The sequence below is a fragment of the Melopsittacus undulatus genome, chromosome 2 (assembly GCF_012275295.1).
Source record: "Melopsittacus undulatus isolate bMelUnd1 chromosome 2, bMelUnd1.mat.Z, whole genome shotgun sequence".
Taxonomy (NCBI): Eukaryota; Metazoa; Chordata; class Aves; order Psittaciformes; family Psittaculidae; genus Melopsittacus; species Melopsittacus undulatus.
This window is the reverse complement of record NC_047528.1, coordinates 117,601,451-117,619,553: the sequence shown is the minus strand read 5'-3', so window position 1 is coordinate 117,619,553 and position 18,103 is coordinate 117,601,451. Positions and strand designations below refer to the sequence as shown.

General features: G+C 41.4%; 1 protein-coding gene across 1 annotated transcript; it reads left to right on the top strand.

The window, feature by feature from the left end:
* Window positions 1-560: 560 nt before the first annotated feature.
* NSUN3 (NOP2/Sun RNA methyltransferase 3) lies at window positions 561-10,024 on the top strand. Its single transcript, XM_005151831.3, has 6 exons — window positions 561-666; window positions 1,601-1,710; window positions 3,347-3,690; window positions 5,279-5,433; window positions 5,966-6,087; window positions 9,393-10,024. The coding sequence occupies exons 1-6, from the start codon at window positions 568-570 to the stop codon at window positions 9,652-9,654; spliced, it is 1,092 nt and encodes a 363-aa protein (XP_005151888.2). The 5' UTR covers window positions 561-567; the 3' UTR covers window positions 9,655-10,024.
* Window positions 10,025-18,103: the final 8,079 nt, after the last annotated feature.

Sequence of the window (18,103 nt, the reverse complement as noted above, 5' to 3'; positions counted from 1 at the left end):
AAGGTCCTTTCCAACCCTAACTATTCTATGATTCTATGTGATCAGAGGGGGAACTGCCCCAGCACATCAGCAGCCCCAGATTTTAGCTCTGCTAAACCAGTTATAGTTGGTGAGCTGGTGTCTGGTGGTTCTCCTGTTTAATGTTCACAGAGAACAGGTTCTCTGAAAACATGTATAAGACATTTGTGTGAATGATTCTCCAGTCTCTATCTGTTCTTCTTTGCAATAGCAGCACGTTAAGCTCAGCTGATGCTCAAGGGCGGTTCAGAGGAGTGCGAATAGCAAAGTGTGTAAACCTTGGCTCTCCAGCGGTGGTGAAAAGCCCTCAGCAGTGTGGATGGCAGCAGCACCTGAGCTGCTCGGGGAGGAGGTGTTTCATAAGCCCGTTAATCAAGGCTCCAGCAGCAATAAAACCCAACTCAACCCCAGGCCGAGCCCTTCACCTGCAGGGAAGGACGGGACCATGATGCAGAGGCAGCCGCAGGACGAGCTGCGCCTCCCTCCTCCAGCCGCCAGGCGGCGCCCCAGCCCCACCACCGGCGTCCCCTGCGTGCGCCGGCTGCGGCCATGAGGCTGCCCCGGGCAGCGGCCCCGCTGCTGCCGCTGTCCCCACGGGCCGGGGCCGCTCTCCAGCCGAGGCGAGCGGCTGTGCTGGCCGTGCGGCAGGTGAGGAGCGGGGGGGACGCTTGGGGAGCTCGGCCCCTTCCTACGCGTCCCTGGGTGGGTGCTTTTCGGCTGCCTCGGTCCCGTACGCCAGCCCCGGGGGGTGCCGGGTGAGGCAGCGGCCTCCGCTTCCCTCATCTCGCTGGGCTGTGGGCTGAGAGCGGAGCCTGTCAGCGTGCACCGGCAGCCGGAGCCGCTTCCCTGTGCATAGCGGCCTGGCCGCGGTGCTGCTCCCCCCACGGTGGTTATCTCTGTGGGTTTCGAGAGCTCCTCTGTCCCCGTCCTGAGTCCGGTACAAGGGCCGGGGCAGCGCGGCCCTCCCCTGCGGGCGGTGCTCGGTGTTGGAGGGGAACATCAGCCCCACACATGTCCTGTGGTGTGGGGTTGAGTAAGTGAGTGAACAGCACAAGTTTGCTTGGAAACCGAAACTTCCTTTCCTCCCCCCTTAAATTATGTTTTCATAGGTTAAATATATGTGTATATATAGTACATTCCCTCCCCACTTACTTCTGGCATATGTTACTTATTGCAGTGCTTCACACACAGCTAACCCCAGCTGACTTCCATAATGATTCGTATTAACTTCCTTCTTTTAGTTAAGCACATGGGTGATTAGTGTATGGTCATAGTTATGCCTCGCTTATGTTGCTCCTGGTTTGTCAGTCCCTGCAACCACTGTATGGATAGGGAGGAGTAGTATCAGCAAGCTTTGAATGACCTCGTTGGACGTGGGGATGAAAAGAGAATAATAACTTGCTTGTTCGCTGAAGCTTCTGTTGTATCTTGATTGTGTGATGTGATCTTGGTATTTGAGCATCTTAATAACGTGAGTACTGGATGGATTTACATGGCTAAAATGTGGTAGCAATTCTAGTGCGAACTACCAAGCGTTTCATTTGGTTTTATTGCCTTTATTTTTTTCCTCCCTTGTCTGAAGGTGGAAAGTAAAACAAAAGGGAAGCCTCAGAAGCAGATTTGTCCTGTTGTCCTGGATCATTTTGAGGAGCAGTACACAGCAGAACTCGGAGATGCCTGGGCCAGCATCAGGTCTGTTGCTCTGGGGAGGAGGAGGAAGGAGGGGAGAGGTTCTGTTACTTTTTCTAGTGCTTCTTAAAGTAGCTTTGAAGAGAGCCCTGGACTATAACAGCTGCTTCAGTTTATTTTCAGTTCAGAACTAGCATCAAAGTGTAAAATAGCAAAAGGTTAAAACTTGGAATTTGTAAGGTTTTTCTTCCTGGACATGATTTTTGTGGTGTGATGATGTTTCTGTTCTCCTGTATGCATATATACTACAAGGAAACTGACATGTATGTGTTGATTGCTTGTAACAACAGGGTCCAAAAAGTATCCCTTTATATACTTACATTAAGTATATATACTTGACTGCTTGTAACAGCAGGGTCCAAAAAGCATCCCTTTATACACCGTAACAGCTGCTATTAGGTCTGGCCTTGAGGGTTTTTTTGTACAGCTTTATAATATCTGGAGAGCCTCGACAAAGATGGTAGGAGATAATTCCTATAAATACAAATCCACTGATTTATTTCCTTAGAAGAACCTGAACATTAACAACGTGTACAAAAAAGGCCATCACCTGATTTGGGCCTTGATAACACAGAATCTGCTAAAGGATGGGTTGTGGTATTGGGAGGACACATGGTTGTTGCCCATGGGAACAACAGCAGAAGAACCCTTCTGGAGAAGTTACTGCTTAGCTTGCATGCTTTTCAATGGGAGCTTGTACAAAAGCTGCTACTGCAATTAGAGCCACAGCTAATGGAAAACTGAGTGGGAAAGCATTTTACATGTTCAGAGTCACAGAAACCACGTGGTTCTTCTGAGTGCCCTGTCTGGTTTAGCCTCTTGGGATTAAAAAGTAGTTTAAAATAAGTGTCCCCATTGTTTTGTTTTGGTTTTATTTTTAAATAGATGCATGAGGTTTGTTTAAGTGAATTAACTTAAAACCTTTTTAAGGTTGGGTCAATGTGTGTTTCTCTTTTAGGCAGTGAATGTTCCTGAGGAGTGTTTTCTTGAGGCTAAATGGGAAAAAAAAGCAGTGAGAGGAATTCAAACAGAAAATAAGAAAGAAATACCTGTAAGAAAGGTCTGACAAATAGAACTGAAATACAAGCAATGTATTTTTACCATATAAGCACTGCTTTTTGGCTCTCTTCAAGGAATACCTCTTTGTTTAAGCTTTTCTGGCCAGATGTTTGCAGAATAGAAAAGGAAATTTAGAGAAGAATGCTTGTAAAACCAGCACTTTATGGTGTTGGCTGGAATAACCATTGCAGAGCCAATGTGATTCTTTTTGTTGTGAAATTCACAACTAGTATTACAGTTGTTCTTTGAACTTAGGGAAGTACTTTATAGTCAAAAAGAGTATTATGCTTCTACAATCATTTGTTAAAGTGTTAGGAAAAATAGGGAACATATTATCTCAGGACAAGTTAGTGCTTTAAGAGCAATCAATAAGGAAAACACTGGCTTGATTTCCTATTAGAACTATTTTCCTGTGTACGTTTCTTAATCATATCTAATCAAAATGTTTCCTTTCTGATTGATTATACCAGAATGACCCAGTGTTGAGGTGGTTATGCTCGGTAAGAAAAGGTTTCCTACATTATGGAAAACTCATTTTATTTGTCAAGTTATTAAATAGCTTTTTCTCTTTCCAATCTAGGGATGTGCTCACATGCCCATTGTACTGGCAGTATGCGGTTCTGCTTAACAAGTTCAGCCAGTCCCCGGAACTGGAGAGCACCTTGGCTGTGAACGGATATCATCCTGCCTTTCGTGGAAGTTTGCCCTATCTTCCATCCTCATTCAAGTGTTACATTAGGAGAACTCCTGGGAGATTCCCTGCACAGAAACACCAGGCTGGGAAACTGAAAGAGTATTACCTGCTGAATGCTGCTTCACTGTTGCCAGTGTTGGCAATGGAAGTGAAAGATGGGGAAGATGTTTTGGATCTCTGTGCTGCACCAGGGGGTAAATCGGTAGCTATACTGCAGTGTGCCTGTCCAGGTAATGTATCAAGGTGCTGTTAGAAACCAGTCCCTGGCTCTGTGCCTGGGCTATTTCACTTGTGCCTGTTTTCTGTACAAGATTTGCAGTGGGGGCTAAATCTTAAACAATTTATATTCTGAGTAGTTCCATGCTCTTTAGTAAGATTTTTGTGAAGTCTGTTTACCTAAAAGAGGGTGAAAAATACAGTAGTTATTTCAATGTAGTTTGCTGCAGACAGACAGACAGACAAAAGTGGAATAGCTCCATGTTTTTGTTCCACCACTGGTTCCCTTCTTGTTACTTGTCAAGAAGTTACTTAAAATCATGTAGACTTGTTGGCACAGGGAGGCAAGTAATCTGCAATCTACCTCTCTAGCCAGTGCTATGCAAATAGTATTAGTAAACCTGTAAGTGTATTGATATAAAATGGAGCATAGCAAATTAAATGTGCTACTGTGAAAGCTTATGATGAGGAATTGTTCTGTATCAGTATTTAGAAAGCTCTGTGTCACAATCCACTTAGGTGTTGCAGAAGAGCACTAAGATAATCACAATGTTTGGAAGGCAACAGCAAGCAGCAGCTCAGTTCTTCCACGCCAGAGGGAGTAAAAGCAAGCTGTGATTGGTGTTTCCAAGTTTATACATGAGCTTGGATAGTAATTGTCTCTGAATGTTCACAGCACCTTATGCTCTTACTGGCCATCACTATAACTGCCTGCACTTGTTGATTACAGCTGGTTCTCCTTCCCTTTCTAGAGGCATTAGGTGATGCCATTAAGATAAATTAAATGTGGATTGCCCTTATAAAAGGTTTGAGGAAAAAAAACCCACACTTTCATCCCATGGCTGCTTCTGAAGATAGATACTAATTGTTGCTGAGAACGTAAGGTGTAAGAAAGCTTTTTAATATACTTCAGTGAATGCTAAGATGTACCTTACTCTGTGTGGCAGACATGGTGGGGGACAATGTATGGAGGCATAACATAGAAATATTATGAAATTAGAAAACAGGACTAAGAGGAAAAAGTACTTTGCTGTGATTCTGTTCTGGGCACAAGCAGAGCAGTGTTTCTGAAAAGGTAATTACTCTGGCTACATTGTTAAAATAAGTGCAACCAAAAGGCTTTTGTTAAAAGCCTGTGTGCTAGCTTAAGTTTCAAATAAATAAGGGGTTGGACTGCTCAGCTTAGGATACACAAAATTTATGTGTCATTTATTTAAAAGATAATAAGGGGCATGTACTCCTTTTAGACAATCACTCAAGGAGCATAGAAAGGCACTTGTTTAGCAGTGGTCTTTGGGTATGGAGCATGTTTAAAGTTACTTTTACAGAGAGTTCTATTGCTACAGCAAGTATTTGCTAGTAAATATTTATGGATGGCTTTGTAGGAGCATGTTGAAATTTACTCTGGCTTATAATATATCAGCAGTGTTCTGAAATGTGCAATAGCATAAACAGAAGGTGTAAACTCAGTCATGGCAATACTGTAGAACTTATGAAATTGGTATAAACCCTTATATTGAGGGAAAAAAAAACCCAAAACAACCAACCAAACGTAAAGACTTATTTTAGGGTGTTTACCTTTTTTTATTCCTCTTTTCTAAGGTCAGTTTCACTGTAATGAATATGATGATTTGAGGTCAAGATGGTTGAAACAGACAATAGAATCCTTCATCCCGGAACCTTTGGTTAACTTGATAATGGTCTCCAAACTGGACGGTAGACAGATTGGAGATCTGAAGCCTGAATTATATGATAAGGTAACAATATTATTTATTTGCATATTATGTTTCTGCATTCTGCTGCTTTTTTTCTTCCTATGCTGCTCTCTCTTTAATTCTTTTCTCTCCCCCACTCCCCAAATATCTGACCTATCAGAGGGAACCAATGTCACATACAGGAGGATTTGCAAAGCCTCAAGAATTACCTTCTGAAGTATGTTGTGCATTTAATCACCTGTTAGATGATGTTACCCATTTGACTGTGGTAGTGAATTCTGAAGACCTTGTAGCTATGCTCTTCCAATGATGTGTAATTATGAAGAGGGAGCAAGCAAGTGAGAGCTATTCAGATAGATGGTACATCTTGAGCAGTAATTTTTTATTTCCCCTGAATAGTCTCATAAAAACATTTCAAAATAGTAATTAGATTATTTCTGCCTCTAAAAACCAAGAAAATTGTAAGGGTATTCTAAGTGAAAAAGTATGTTGAGTGAATTGTTTTGGCATACAGTGTTCAGACAGTGAATATCTTTGTTGTGAATTGTCTTGTTTGCTCTTATTTGTTGTATAGGTACTAGTTGATGCTCCTTGTTCAAATGACAGAAGTTGGCTATTCTCTTCTGATATTCAGCAAGCGACACTTCGGCTAATAAAAAGGAAAGAGTTATCATCTCTGCAATTCCAGCTGATAAGGTGAGAAGTTCAAAGGAAACCTGTTAAGGAGCTTTTCTTAATTAATAAAAATGACACGGGAGTAAGATTTGTCATATTTAATGATCAAAATGAGGTTTCACTGTGTGAAAAGAATGTGCAACGTATGTTGCTGCAATGCTGGTTGGAATAAACAGCTGATCTAGGTTAATGTGAATATGGGGATTTGTATGGGGTAGTATAAGCAGTGAAGCTTAGGTTCTAAAGCTTCTAAACATCTAAACCAAAACATTTTTCTACAGTCCTCAACTCTCATATATATCCATTTTCAGATGACTCGTAACAGTTTTATACCATATCAAAGTATCTGTGGTGGACACAGCTAAAATGGTTGCAGATACATTCCTCAGCTGAAGCAAAAACATGCATATGATTTTTAATAGCATTAGTTTTAACATTTATCTGTGACAGTAGTCTGTAAACCTGGCAAGCTGGGTGTTCTTCCCCAAACCCCCTTTGTTGTTGTTTGTATTGTATTACAGAATGGTCCCTCACAGTTCTTTATCACCCCTTTCTGATAACTGAGCTGTAATTCTGGACTTAACGGCCAAGCATTATTAGGTGATGATGGTCATTAGCTAGTGTTGCTTTAGAATATGCTTTCTGGGCTATTCATAAGAAGAGATTTAGTCCACTGTTGCACATCCATACACGTTCCTTGAATTTAATGCCTGTTTGACTGTTTGTAGCACAGAAAGACTACTGGTCATCATTGGTAAGGTATAAAAGCAGAAGAATGTGGGGTTTGGTGGGGAAGAGAAGATTGTTGGTTTGTTTTTTAAGTGCATCTACCCAGTAATCCAAATCAAGGTTGTCATGTATTACACTTTATAATCATACCAGCCACAGGCTGGCATTTGTGAAGCATTTCAAACCCTACAGTTTTTGTCATTGGGCAAAAAAAAGTGGTTTCTAGACTTGAATGTTTCTTTAAAAGTAACATTCATGCCTGAAGTCCATTTGTCAAGGCAAATTGAGGGGAAAATAACATATTATAAGAGAGAGAAAGAAAGTTTTTATGGAAACTTCCCATTGCAGCAGTTCAGGATAGTTTTGCATGACTTCCCATTGAAAAAGGCCTAGCGGAAGCCTATGATTTATAACAGGAATATGAGTATCTTATTGCAGTAATGTATCATGTCACCCATTTCTTTTGAAGAAATCAATCACATTTAAAACACTGACCTGTTTCAGTTTTCCCTTTTCAATATTTGACATATAAAATCCAATTTGTGAACCCCTACCAAAAGAGAGCATATATCATGCAGAGAAATTTGGAGGATTTGCATAAATCACTCCAGATTGTAATCCTGAAGTGCAGAACTCATGACAGCAGGAACCTTGTTTTTTAAAACAGGAGACATTTCTGTCAACCCAAATAAGATTTAATTGAATTATTCCTAAATCAAGAAGAGAACTTTGCTTCCATTGCAAGTAGCATTTACTGTAGCAACAGCAATGGCAGTTAGATTGGTAAGGACAAAATACTTTTGATATGTAAATTGGAGTAAAAGTATGGTAATTTCAATTTCATTGCTCAACATAGATCCAAGTAGTTCTGTCTATTGACCAATCTATTGTTATGTGCACTGGATTTTTTTTTCCTTGTTTTGGGGTTTTTTTGAGCATATGTAATAAATGATGTAGTTCAAGAGTTGGAGATTGCAGCCGTTATTGAGTAAAATATTTGATACCTGCTTAGTTAATGTCATAGCTATCCACTGCATTCTTATTGTTCCTTTTATCTCATCTTTTATGATGAATGAATTTTCAATACTAAAGACATCTCAGATCCCGTGTAAAAAGGAAAAAGGAAATGGTAAAATGAGACCAGGAAAGATGTAGCTGTACTGCATCTTATGTGAGTCAGCTCATGCAGAGCTACCTCTGGTTTATCTCTTCAGATTACCTGGTACTTTGTGCTTGGTGGGCGTTTCTCACCTTGGGTCCTTTATCTGTAAACCAAAAAACAAGTATAAAGCCAGATCACAGCAATTTTTTGCTCAGGGCAGTGTTGAGCTTACAATTCATTCTTTGAGTCACTATATCCCTGAAGGCTCAAAAATGTCTGATTAAAAGAGATTATTGTGAGGGAGCATTTCTATAGCAAATGAACTTTTAGTGGAGCTTCCCCTTTTAGTTACGTGGTGCTACCAGAATTGAAGGATGTTCTTCTGTGATACAAGATCTTGGGATATTTCTCCTTACTCTTTTAGAATTTGCAGTAGTTGAATATGGACTGCACATCTCGTTTCTGTACTCTCATAGGTTATATTTTGTCTGTCTGAAAATAGACCTTGCAGATCTGCTTTAATGGGAAGTAAGCAGTCTGCTTAAAATCCCTTTCAGTGATGAAGTGGAAAAAACCCTCTGTTCTGTCCATCCGTCCACCAGTCATGAAGCTTTCGGGATACTTAAAATCTTAAGCCACTGTTTTGCTTTTGTTTAGTCAAAATTTGTCAACAGGTTAATAGGTGAAAGGCAAATAATAACGCTGTGTGATCTGGTAAGTCATATTTCCTTAGGAAATCAGGTTGAAAAGCAGTGGCTCAGTGAAACCCATGAGTCCTCTTACCTGCAGTGTAAGTTGCAGCATTTGCAGAACTGGTTGTAAAGGTACAGCCCAGTGATGAGTTCAGGCTACTGCTTCAACTGTGCATTCTGAGATCTGTTCACACAAGCATCTAGCTGTCTGATTAGCACTTTTGATGTGGTGGAACCCATTTTGTATGAATCAGTTGCAGCATTTTCACAGTTGTGCTGTGCTGTGTTTGAAGTATATTCTGCAGCTCTGAATGGATGCTGCTTTCTCCCTGTCACTGTTGTATATAAAATACCTTCAGTTAACTGAGACTACATTAATAAAGGGGAAAGCAAAAATGTGTTGTGGGTAGTTTCCTGAACTGTCAATTATATACTGTAAAAACAGTCATAGAATCAAAGAATGGCTAGGGTTGGAAAGGACTTTAAGATTATCTAGCTTCAACCCCCCTGCTGTGGGCAGGGACACCTCACACTAGGTCATACCACTCAAGACTCCATCCAGCCTGGCCTTGAACACTGCCATGGATGGAGCATTTATCACTTCTTTTGGCAATGCAATGTTTGTCAGTCACTTATACCTATTTATAACTCTAGATTTATAAATGTTTAGATGTTCCTCCTCCCACCCATTTTTGTCCTAGGACCATGGCAAATTCTGTTCATCACCTGTACATCACTTCTTATGTTAATCTGATCATCACTTCTTATGTTAATCTGATTCTTTTTTTTCCCATTATTTGCAGGTCTGCTATTAAAGCATTGCGTCCTGGTGGATCGTTGGTCTATTCTACATGCACGCTCTCAAAGGCAGAAAACAGTGATGTAATAAACCTCATTCTGAACTCCTGCAGTAATGTTATGCCTGTAGATATAAGTCAAATGGCCAAAGCTGTTTGTCACGAATTCAGTTTTCTCAGTGGTATGCAACAGCATGAACTTCTGGTTCTCCCAGAGAAAGGGAGAGCATGGGGTCCAATGTACGTAGCTAAATTAAGGAAAATGTAGTCCATCTGATGCCTGTTAGTTTTTTATAAGGGATATGTGATAAATGAACATTGATTTCTAATGTAATTTGTCTATATGAACATGTTCAAGGCCACTGAATTCAGAGCATTGCTGTTTTGTACCAACTCATGACTAATAGGCAGACAGTTTAGCTAGAAATGCTGAATGTGTCTTCCAGTGTGGACCTGTGGGCCTTTGTGAAGTCCTTATGAAGTCAACAGAGCTTTGTATTAGTTTCAAGGTGCTGCTTTTAAATGGATTTGTATTCAAGAACAGGAGCCTGATGCGGTGGGGTTTTGCCCTGGGCTTTGTGGTTTGCATTTGTGTTCTTTTAATTACTTGATTTTAATACATGATGTTTCAAAATAAATGGTTTCAATGGTCTGAAGTGGTGGAAATCCTGTGTTCTCTCTCAAACACATCTAGAAAGCTGGTTTTCTGTAGGAACTGATTTGTATGCGGAGTCTGTCGTCTTAAGCGCTGACTATTCCAAGCACAGGTTTCATATTTGCTAAGTTTTTACTGGTTAAAAACTGTCTTTTGCTTGCAGTTGCAAAGGTCAGCAGCTGTATCAACAACAGCTTTTTCTGTATTTGTTTATATTTTTGAGCATACAAAAGTACATAAATTGATGAGTAAATTATGTTGAGATGTCCTTAAAACAGTGGATTTAGGTGTGTTTAGCTTTGGTACTCATTTCATAGAATTTCGTGGCATAATGCAGTATATCCAGCAGTCTCTAGAGCATGTATTTGAAACAGAAGCAGAATGATTAATAACCACAATAATAGCACAGTATGCAGAGAGTTTTGTTACACAATTACAGTCACAACGAGCAGAACAGGCAGTCTGGAGAAGTGACTTATGCACATGACAAATTCACTAGCATTTACCTGTGGGGTGTAAGGAAAAAGAGTCCCGGTGCAAACATGTTCTGATGTTTATGGGTTCCCTCAGTTCTGCTACATAATGATCTGGATAAATATGTAGATGTGTTCATGTGTATCCACATGCTTGTGGTGTTGGTGTAAGAACTTCTGATCCAGCAGTGCTTGAGTTATGCCTATGAGTGGATCATGTAATGGGGTACATGTAATGTCAGATGCTAGTCTTGAAGTAGAATGGAGCCCTTTCATCCTTTTGGGAGCGAAGAGGGAGTCCTTTCTCTGGTTGAAGCTTATACCAATTGTTTTTAAGGAATGGTGTTTAAAAAGTAGTTTGGATTTTTATTTCTGGTAGATGAGTTGTTTGTGTGGAAATGTGTCTGTGAAACTGTGCATGTTTATATGTTTCATGATTTGTGTGTACATCTCTGTATATGTATTTATGTATTTTTGCAATCACAAATGAGACTTGTTAATGCGTAATTGATAATCTTTTTTACTGAATACAAAAGAACAGCAGCATATGTAAGTACTGGAAAAAGTACCAAAGTGGTGAATGTGCCCCTCATGAACAAAGGCAGGAAGAAGTTGACTGCATGAGGTCTCCTGTAAGTACCTCCATGTAACCACCCTGGAAATGCAGTAGTTCTACATTAGTTTCTCCAGGGATTCTTTTGCTGGGAGCTCACAAATACTTGTTACAGCTATGACTGAGCTGCCTTTTATCTCTGAAAAGTTCCGTTGACTTTTCACTGCCTTTATTCCCTGCTCTCTTTGTTACATTGCTGAGCCTCAGCTTTGCATTCACAGCAATACTTGGTCAGTACACACATGGTCATGGAGCGCTCTGAGCATTGTGGCTGCTGGGAAGGTCTTGTCCATAGTGACTAGAGCAATGAGAGGGTACTGTTCAGAGACATAGCACCTGAGCTGAGGAAGACTTTAGCTGCCTAAAAGCAGGTGCTGATCCTGAGCAGTAGCTTTGGTTCTTCAGGCTTCTGTGACTAAGAAGAGGATGGGTTGGGGGGTTCGCCCTCACAATGGTGTCTTGCTGGTCCACATTTTACTGAAGGAAATGAATGGGTAAGGTACTCTGCCCCTTGGGTGCATGAGCTTCCTTGGTTATTCGTTCCCCTGCTTTGTGATGAAAATCTTTGAGGTGTCTCTGTAGTAATAAATTGTCAGCAGTGTTTCTGAAAACTGAAGAGGATATAAAGCATATGCAATTTGAGGCACAGGAGTTACTGATGTATGCAGGTGATATTGTGTTCCTATGAAAAGACCTAACAAACAGCATCTGTCCCAGAAATGTTGAATGTAATATCTAGGTTTGGAGTCATCTCAGGCTACTGGATGAAATAACAATACCTTTGTCAAGATGTTCTCCATCAGTTTTATTTGCCCTGTGGAAATTGAACTGGCAAGCCACGAATGTAACTTTCAAATATGTAGTTAAACTGAATGGCTGAGGAGAACATGGTCTAGGTAATCACAGAAAGAACAAAGGGGTCTTTGAAGATGGAACTTTGCTCAATTTCAGCATATGGGTGAGTCCCTGTGAACTGTACTGCATTGAGACCTAAATTAAGCAGCAAGGCCTCCTAGTGTATGTAAGAGCTGCACTGTGTTCTGCATAACCCTTTGCTGATCTGGAGTTTCTTTTTAACTAGTCTGAAAATGCACCCAAAAGGGAGGTAAAAATGAGGCTACTTAAGAAGTGATTTGTTTTGCCTTGCAGTAGATGAGTGTTAGTCCAGAGTGCTGTGGAGTTCTTTTGTTCTGTTCTAATCGGTTCTGGGGGATGCTGGTGGTATGGTAAGCACATGTCAGGGAAGAGGGGTGAAAAGGGAAAAGCAGAAAGGATGGGTGGCATGCCTGTAGAACAAAGGGACCCTTACCTATGAAATTACATCAGTCATAATTTGGACTCATATGATAACTGGTGCACAAGTTTGGGACCAGAATTTATATCTGAATTTAATGCAAAATGTTATTGAAGTTTTTAATCATAGTGACTGTTGGGTGTGTGCACAGTTGCCTAAATCAGGAGAAAGCCTGGAACTCCCATTAATTGGAGTTCCAATTCATAACACTGTTTCATCGACAAATCTGTGGGTGAACACTAGCAATTTGTATTCAAACGAAAGGTTAACATTTGGAATAGTTAATCCTAATCCAGGCAATAAATATTACACCTGTGCACAAAGATGTATTACACCAGGAACCAGGGTAGGAAACTATACTTGCTTAAATGCCACAGATGTAGGTCACCATTCAAATTATAGATGGTATCATAGTTCAGTGGTGGCCCGTTCCTAAAGGGAAAGGATGGTATTGGTTATATGGAGAAAATGCTTATAAGACTTTACCCCCCAACTGGAAAGGGGCAGGCACCTTAGGTGCTATAATACCCAATTTTACTATTATTGACAGGTATCCTTCCGGAACCTGGATTAGAAGTTTTGTTAAACGGATTAAGTGAAGGTTTAACCCTATTATTGAACGGCACACTGCATTTCATAGCTTTGTGAGAGGGCTAATTCCATCTTTGGGAGTAAGTGAATTAGAGAGAGCAATTGTAAATATCTCAGCAACCATAGAGGAAATGGAAAGTAAAGACATTGATATGATGCAGGCAGAACAACATAATGAGCCTATCTAAAGCGGTATAAAACCGAATGGCTCCAGACATGTTATTGGCATCACAAGGAGGAGTTTGTTCCATCATTAATGAAAGTTGTTGTTCCTACATAGACCAAAGTGGCAGAATTGAAACATATCTGGAGGAAGTTGGGAAACAAACTAAGATATTTCATGAGATGGTTGTGGATGAAACCTCCTGTGGTTTCAAAGAAATATGGAAAAGGTTAACTTCATGGTTACCTAATCTCTCCTGGTTGAGGCAACTGGTTGCAAGAATATTGATGTTAATTATTTTAATATTGATTACTTGTGGTATGATACAATGTTCCCTCTGGTGTTGTAACCTATCTATGATAAATTATGAAGATTGGAAAAGGAATGAAATTAGGCACCGAGTAGAAATGGGAAATTATTTCAAAGGACTTTTGATGGTAATGGTAATATAGAAAATGTTGCAAAAGAATTGGCAAAAGGACAGAAAAAGGGGGAAGTGAAACAAGGGGAACACAAAATCACAAAACTGAATTTATAAACCTTTAGAATTAGTTTTAAGCAATGTTAAGTTCAATGGCTTTGTAACAGTAGCAGTGGAAAATTACTGAGGTGCATAATACATAGAAAAAAATAGAGTACAGATAGAGAACATACTGGCACAAGATAGATTGTTAGAGATGATGTGGTCTTAAGAAAAACAGTCTAGAAGAACAGGACACAGGGATAAGGAGTATCTGGGAATAGCAGGTGTCCAGGATAGGCTATGGGTAAACTAACTGATAAGTAGGAGGACAGGAGGATTATTATGTCTCTGGTGCTAAGGAACCAATTAAACTGGTATGAGCATCTACTGCGCGTGCTTCAAAGGCTGCCAGAAGTGATGAAGATTGTTGGAAGAAGTAAAGGACCCTCAGAGACCACCACCACAATTCTGTACGCAGGCGGGGAACTGTCTGGAAAGTGATGTAATCCATACGTAGCCTCATGAATATGTATGTATGCCCAGGGACTATATGAGAATGGCTTGTGTAGCAATAGAGGGACACACATTAGGAGGAGTTATCCCCCGTGTCTCCCGGTGCAGCAATAAAGAATACCTGCTTGTCAGCTTGAAAACTGTGTTGGCAAGTTTGTTCCTGGAGTTGTCTCCCAATCAGTTGCCAAGGGCATGTGCAGCAGACTGCCTACCTAGAAGTAAGGAAAGGGTCTTCCGTGGTACCTCACAGGGAATGTTTGTATAGAAGAGGAAAATTAATGCAAGAAGTAAGAGACAGGGATAGAACCAGCTAAGCAGGGAAAAGTAATGGGTTTGGGAGAGGAGCTGCGTCCCTCACACATCTCTTTTGAGGCTAACAATGATTAACATTGGGATTGGTGAGCTTGGAGCAAGGTGCAGGCCTGATGGCATCTGTGAATGATGCAAAATATGAACCATCCTGAAGTGGGCCACATCCTTACACAGGAATAATTCAGATGACCTTGGAAACAGCAGTGACAGCAATGGAGGCAAATATGACTGTACAGGACATGCATGGCAAGTTAAGACTCTTGACTGTAAACTTAGTGGCTCATCAGGCCGTGGAAGGGAGAGGCACTGGAGTGCAGGATAGAGGTGGGAAGAGACTAAGGAGGTTCAAGGTGCAGCACCCACATCGAGACAAGGAGATAGTCCTTCCTCACACTGGCCACAGGTAAGACCTCAGAATTTGCCTAGGGAGCAATGACTTTGCTGAGGACACAAAGAAGGGCTTTGGGGAAGATGAAGGCAATGGAGACTTCCAAGGGGATGTTAAGATGGCAAGGCAGAAACTAAAAGGGATTTCAGTGTTGAACCTTTTCAAGGCATCAACACCAGAATGGGCAGAATGATTACAGCTGAAGGATAGCACTGGTACAAGAACATGGCTTTTCATTAATCCTACCTCTGTTTGGAAGGGAAATTTAATAAGAAGTGTTACTATCAAGGAGTGAAGATCTAGAATAGCCTTCAAAATGGAGGAGTGGGGCCAAAAAAGAAACCCTGAGTTGTTTCAAGACAAGATACAGATTAAAGTTGTCAAAAGGGTTGTAGGAAAGGATGACATTAATCTCCCTTAGAAATTAAGGTTTATGATGTTAACTTTTGTGTCTTGGATTAGGGGATGTCCCCAACATTGGGTTTAAAAGACACTTGATTATTCTGTGATTGTCACATCCTGTTTCTATTGTATGTGATTAATTTTCATGCTTCAGAAAACTGGCTACAGAAGCTCAGGAAAATTCTCCTCAGGGAGATAATGAGGCTTTATGGGATGCTCTTCCTCTCCAAAAGATGAGCCATGTTGGCTGCAAGTGAGGAGCCCCTAGTGCTGCTCAGAAACATGTTAAATGCTTGCATTTCTTATGGGATGTAGGGTCAGAAAATGCCTGCCCCAGCCTCCCACCTCCAACAGACAGAGATGCTACCAGGCAGAGGAGGTTGCACAGACAAGAAGTGTGATGCAAGGATCATTTCCAGGCTTAGCTGGGCATTTTTGTGTGGAAAAAGGACTTCTGGTGCCAGCATTAATGCCTCTGGTACACTTCTCTCCTTCCTCATCTACTTGCTTATTGCAGGGGAGTCAGACTAGATGACCTCTGAAGGTCCCTTCCAACCCAAGGTGTTCTATAGGTCTACGATTCCTGTGGCACACTTGGTGCTCCTGAGGCTTCAGATCTTTGCACATGTGTCTTACAATGTGCTTGGTGTCAAGGGTCAGACACTTCTGACTTACTCATCAGTAAGTAACAGGGCACTGGAGTTGGTGGCTCCCATTATCTCAGTCCCCCAGATGTGCTTTCTGGTGGGAGAATAATAGAAAGGCCAAACTAGGTGTCAGTGGATGACCAGGAGTCAGTGGTTCTTCTCATTTATATCCAGTTCATCTCAGTACCTGATAGTCCATTACCTTGTTCTGTTCTCTTTACATTAAGGGGGGTTATACTTTCTGGTTTTCCTTTCTCCTCATTCCTTCATAGACTTAAGATACCTCTTACCTTGTGCATCCGTCCTTTGTTCTCTCCATGCATATCCTTTCCACTGACACTGCAGACACTTCCAGGACGTACAAGGAGGTGAGCCTGGGCCAGGGCAAAAGGCTCCAAAGAAACCTGAGAAGGGAATTGAAAAAAGGGGAAAATTACAAGTGATGGAAAATCCCAGGATATCTTCCCTGGTTATCTTCTCCTAATCCTTGTGCTGACACCTCCTGATAAAGGTTGGCTTTTATTGCCTCATCCCTGAAAGGGTGGATTTAAATGGTCACTCTCAGTGCCAGTACATCCAAAAGCTGGCCACCAACATGACCTACCCCACCTGGGACAGCTGACAGATGTTATTAATTCATAACAAACCTGTTCTGTACCACCAGTACTGCTTTCAGCTTGTGCTTGCACAAGCAGCTCCCAGTCTTAATCAGGGTTTTCCATTGAAGAGCTTTGCCCAACAGAGTTCTAGGGATAATTTTTACTGGGTCATTGTTTTAAATATGGGTTTGGTGTCTTTGCTGCCAGCAGCTTCACACAGGGTTGAAGGCCATGGGCTATTCGTTGCTTTTGACTGTGAGAGGTGGGCATCAATACTCATTTGTAGGCTTGCAAAGTTCCTCCAAATGTTCTCCAGCACTTGCTGAAGATCCCTTGTAACCTTAGAAGCATCCTGAGAGTAAAATCAGCTGCCAAAGTATTCCAAAGGATCACTAGAAGGTTCCCAGAATTCCTAAGTGATTCCAGATCAGGCTGGTAGTTGTCATCCATGTTTTGCATGAGATACTTGGATAATGTGTGCTACTGCAAAACACAGGTATTGTACATTCCTTTGCCATTTATAGTCTGATCTTGCATTTGATCAGATAAATAAGGCCTTGTTAACACATGCTGTGGCTCACTCTGCCATCAAGCACCAAATATCTCACATTTGCTTCAAACCAGGATAGAAAAGTCTAATTTTGAGTATTTTTCTTTGTCTGCCTTGGGAATTCTGGTGCACCTGGAGTTCATCTGGGGAACACCAGACACTTCTTTCTTTGCACTGTTGCATTGCCAATTGCTTTTATGGAATGAGGGAGCAAGGGAAGGCAAGGAGCCATTCTTATCCCCGCAGCACATTAGGTGCTATCCGGACCCAGACTCCTTCAGTGCATCTTAGTGCTGCTGCCTGTCAGTCACACAAGTCTAAGAGCAAGCAAATCAAGTGCAGCTCAGGCATGAGCAGGGTTTATGAGATTTAGGGTTTCTTACAAGCAGAAGCAAACCCAACTCTGATTCCTGAACCAAGACCCAAAAATCCCACTGAAAACAGTTGGAAAACCACATAGAATGGGAGAGGAGACATACAGGAACAGGTGCAGGGACATTCAGCAGGTAAGGGTAACTGCTCTGCCTCATCTCTTTTCCTCTCTCAAATGTCTTCATCCCCTATCACATCCTGCATCACAAGAACATCCCTGAAGGCTCAATTTACCTATGAAAACAGTTCTCTACAAAAAAACCACCTTCCTTTTCTTGATGTTTTTACTTGATTTGTAGCTTCTGATGCTTTCCAAAGAGCTGGTTGGCATCACCGTGAGTGGTAATAACAGAGGCACCACTACTAAAATGCAAAGTGTATTATTGCTACCTTAGGAGTCTGTCTGAGATCTTTCCCCCATACCAATCCAGCAGGGATTTGATGTTGTTCTGTCCCCGAACATCCCACCCAAGAACTGTGGGGAGGACAGGATTTGCTTTTCAAAGCACACTTCAGAGGTACAGAGCAGGAAAGAGAAGAGAGAAAGAAGGGAAGAGCTGAATGAAGAATAAAGGGAGTGTAATACAAGAGGAGAAGGAGTGAGAAAAGAGGAGTGAGAAGACTGCAAAATAAAAGGAAGCACAAGCTGTAGGGCCCACTTCTCTGAACCTGATTTTTCTGT

Excerpts from the sequence above, each read along its gene's own strand:
- NSUN3 (XM_005151831.3), top strand. The coding sequence starts at position 568 with ATGAGGCTGCCCCGGGCAGCGGCCCCGCTGCTGCCGCTGTCCCCACGG. Across the intron at positions 3,691-5,278 it reads ACTGCAGTGTGCCTGTCCAG|GTCAGTTTCACTGTAATGAA; the intron begins GTAATGTATCAA and ends CTCTTTTCTAAG. Across the intron at positions 6,088-9,392 it reads CTGCAATTCCAGCTGATAAG|GTCTGCTATTAAAGCATTGC; the intron begins GTGAGAAGTTCA and ends CATTATTTGCAG.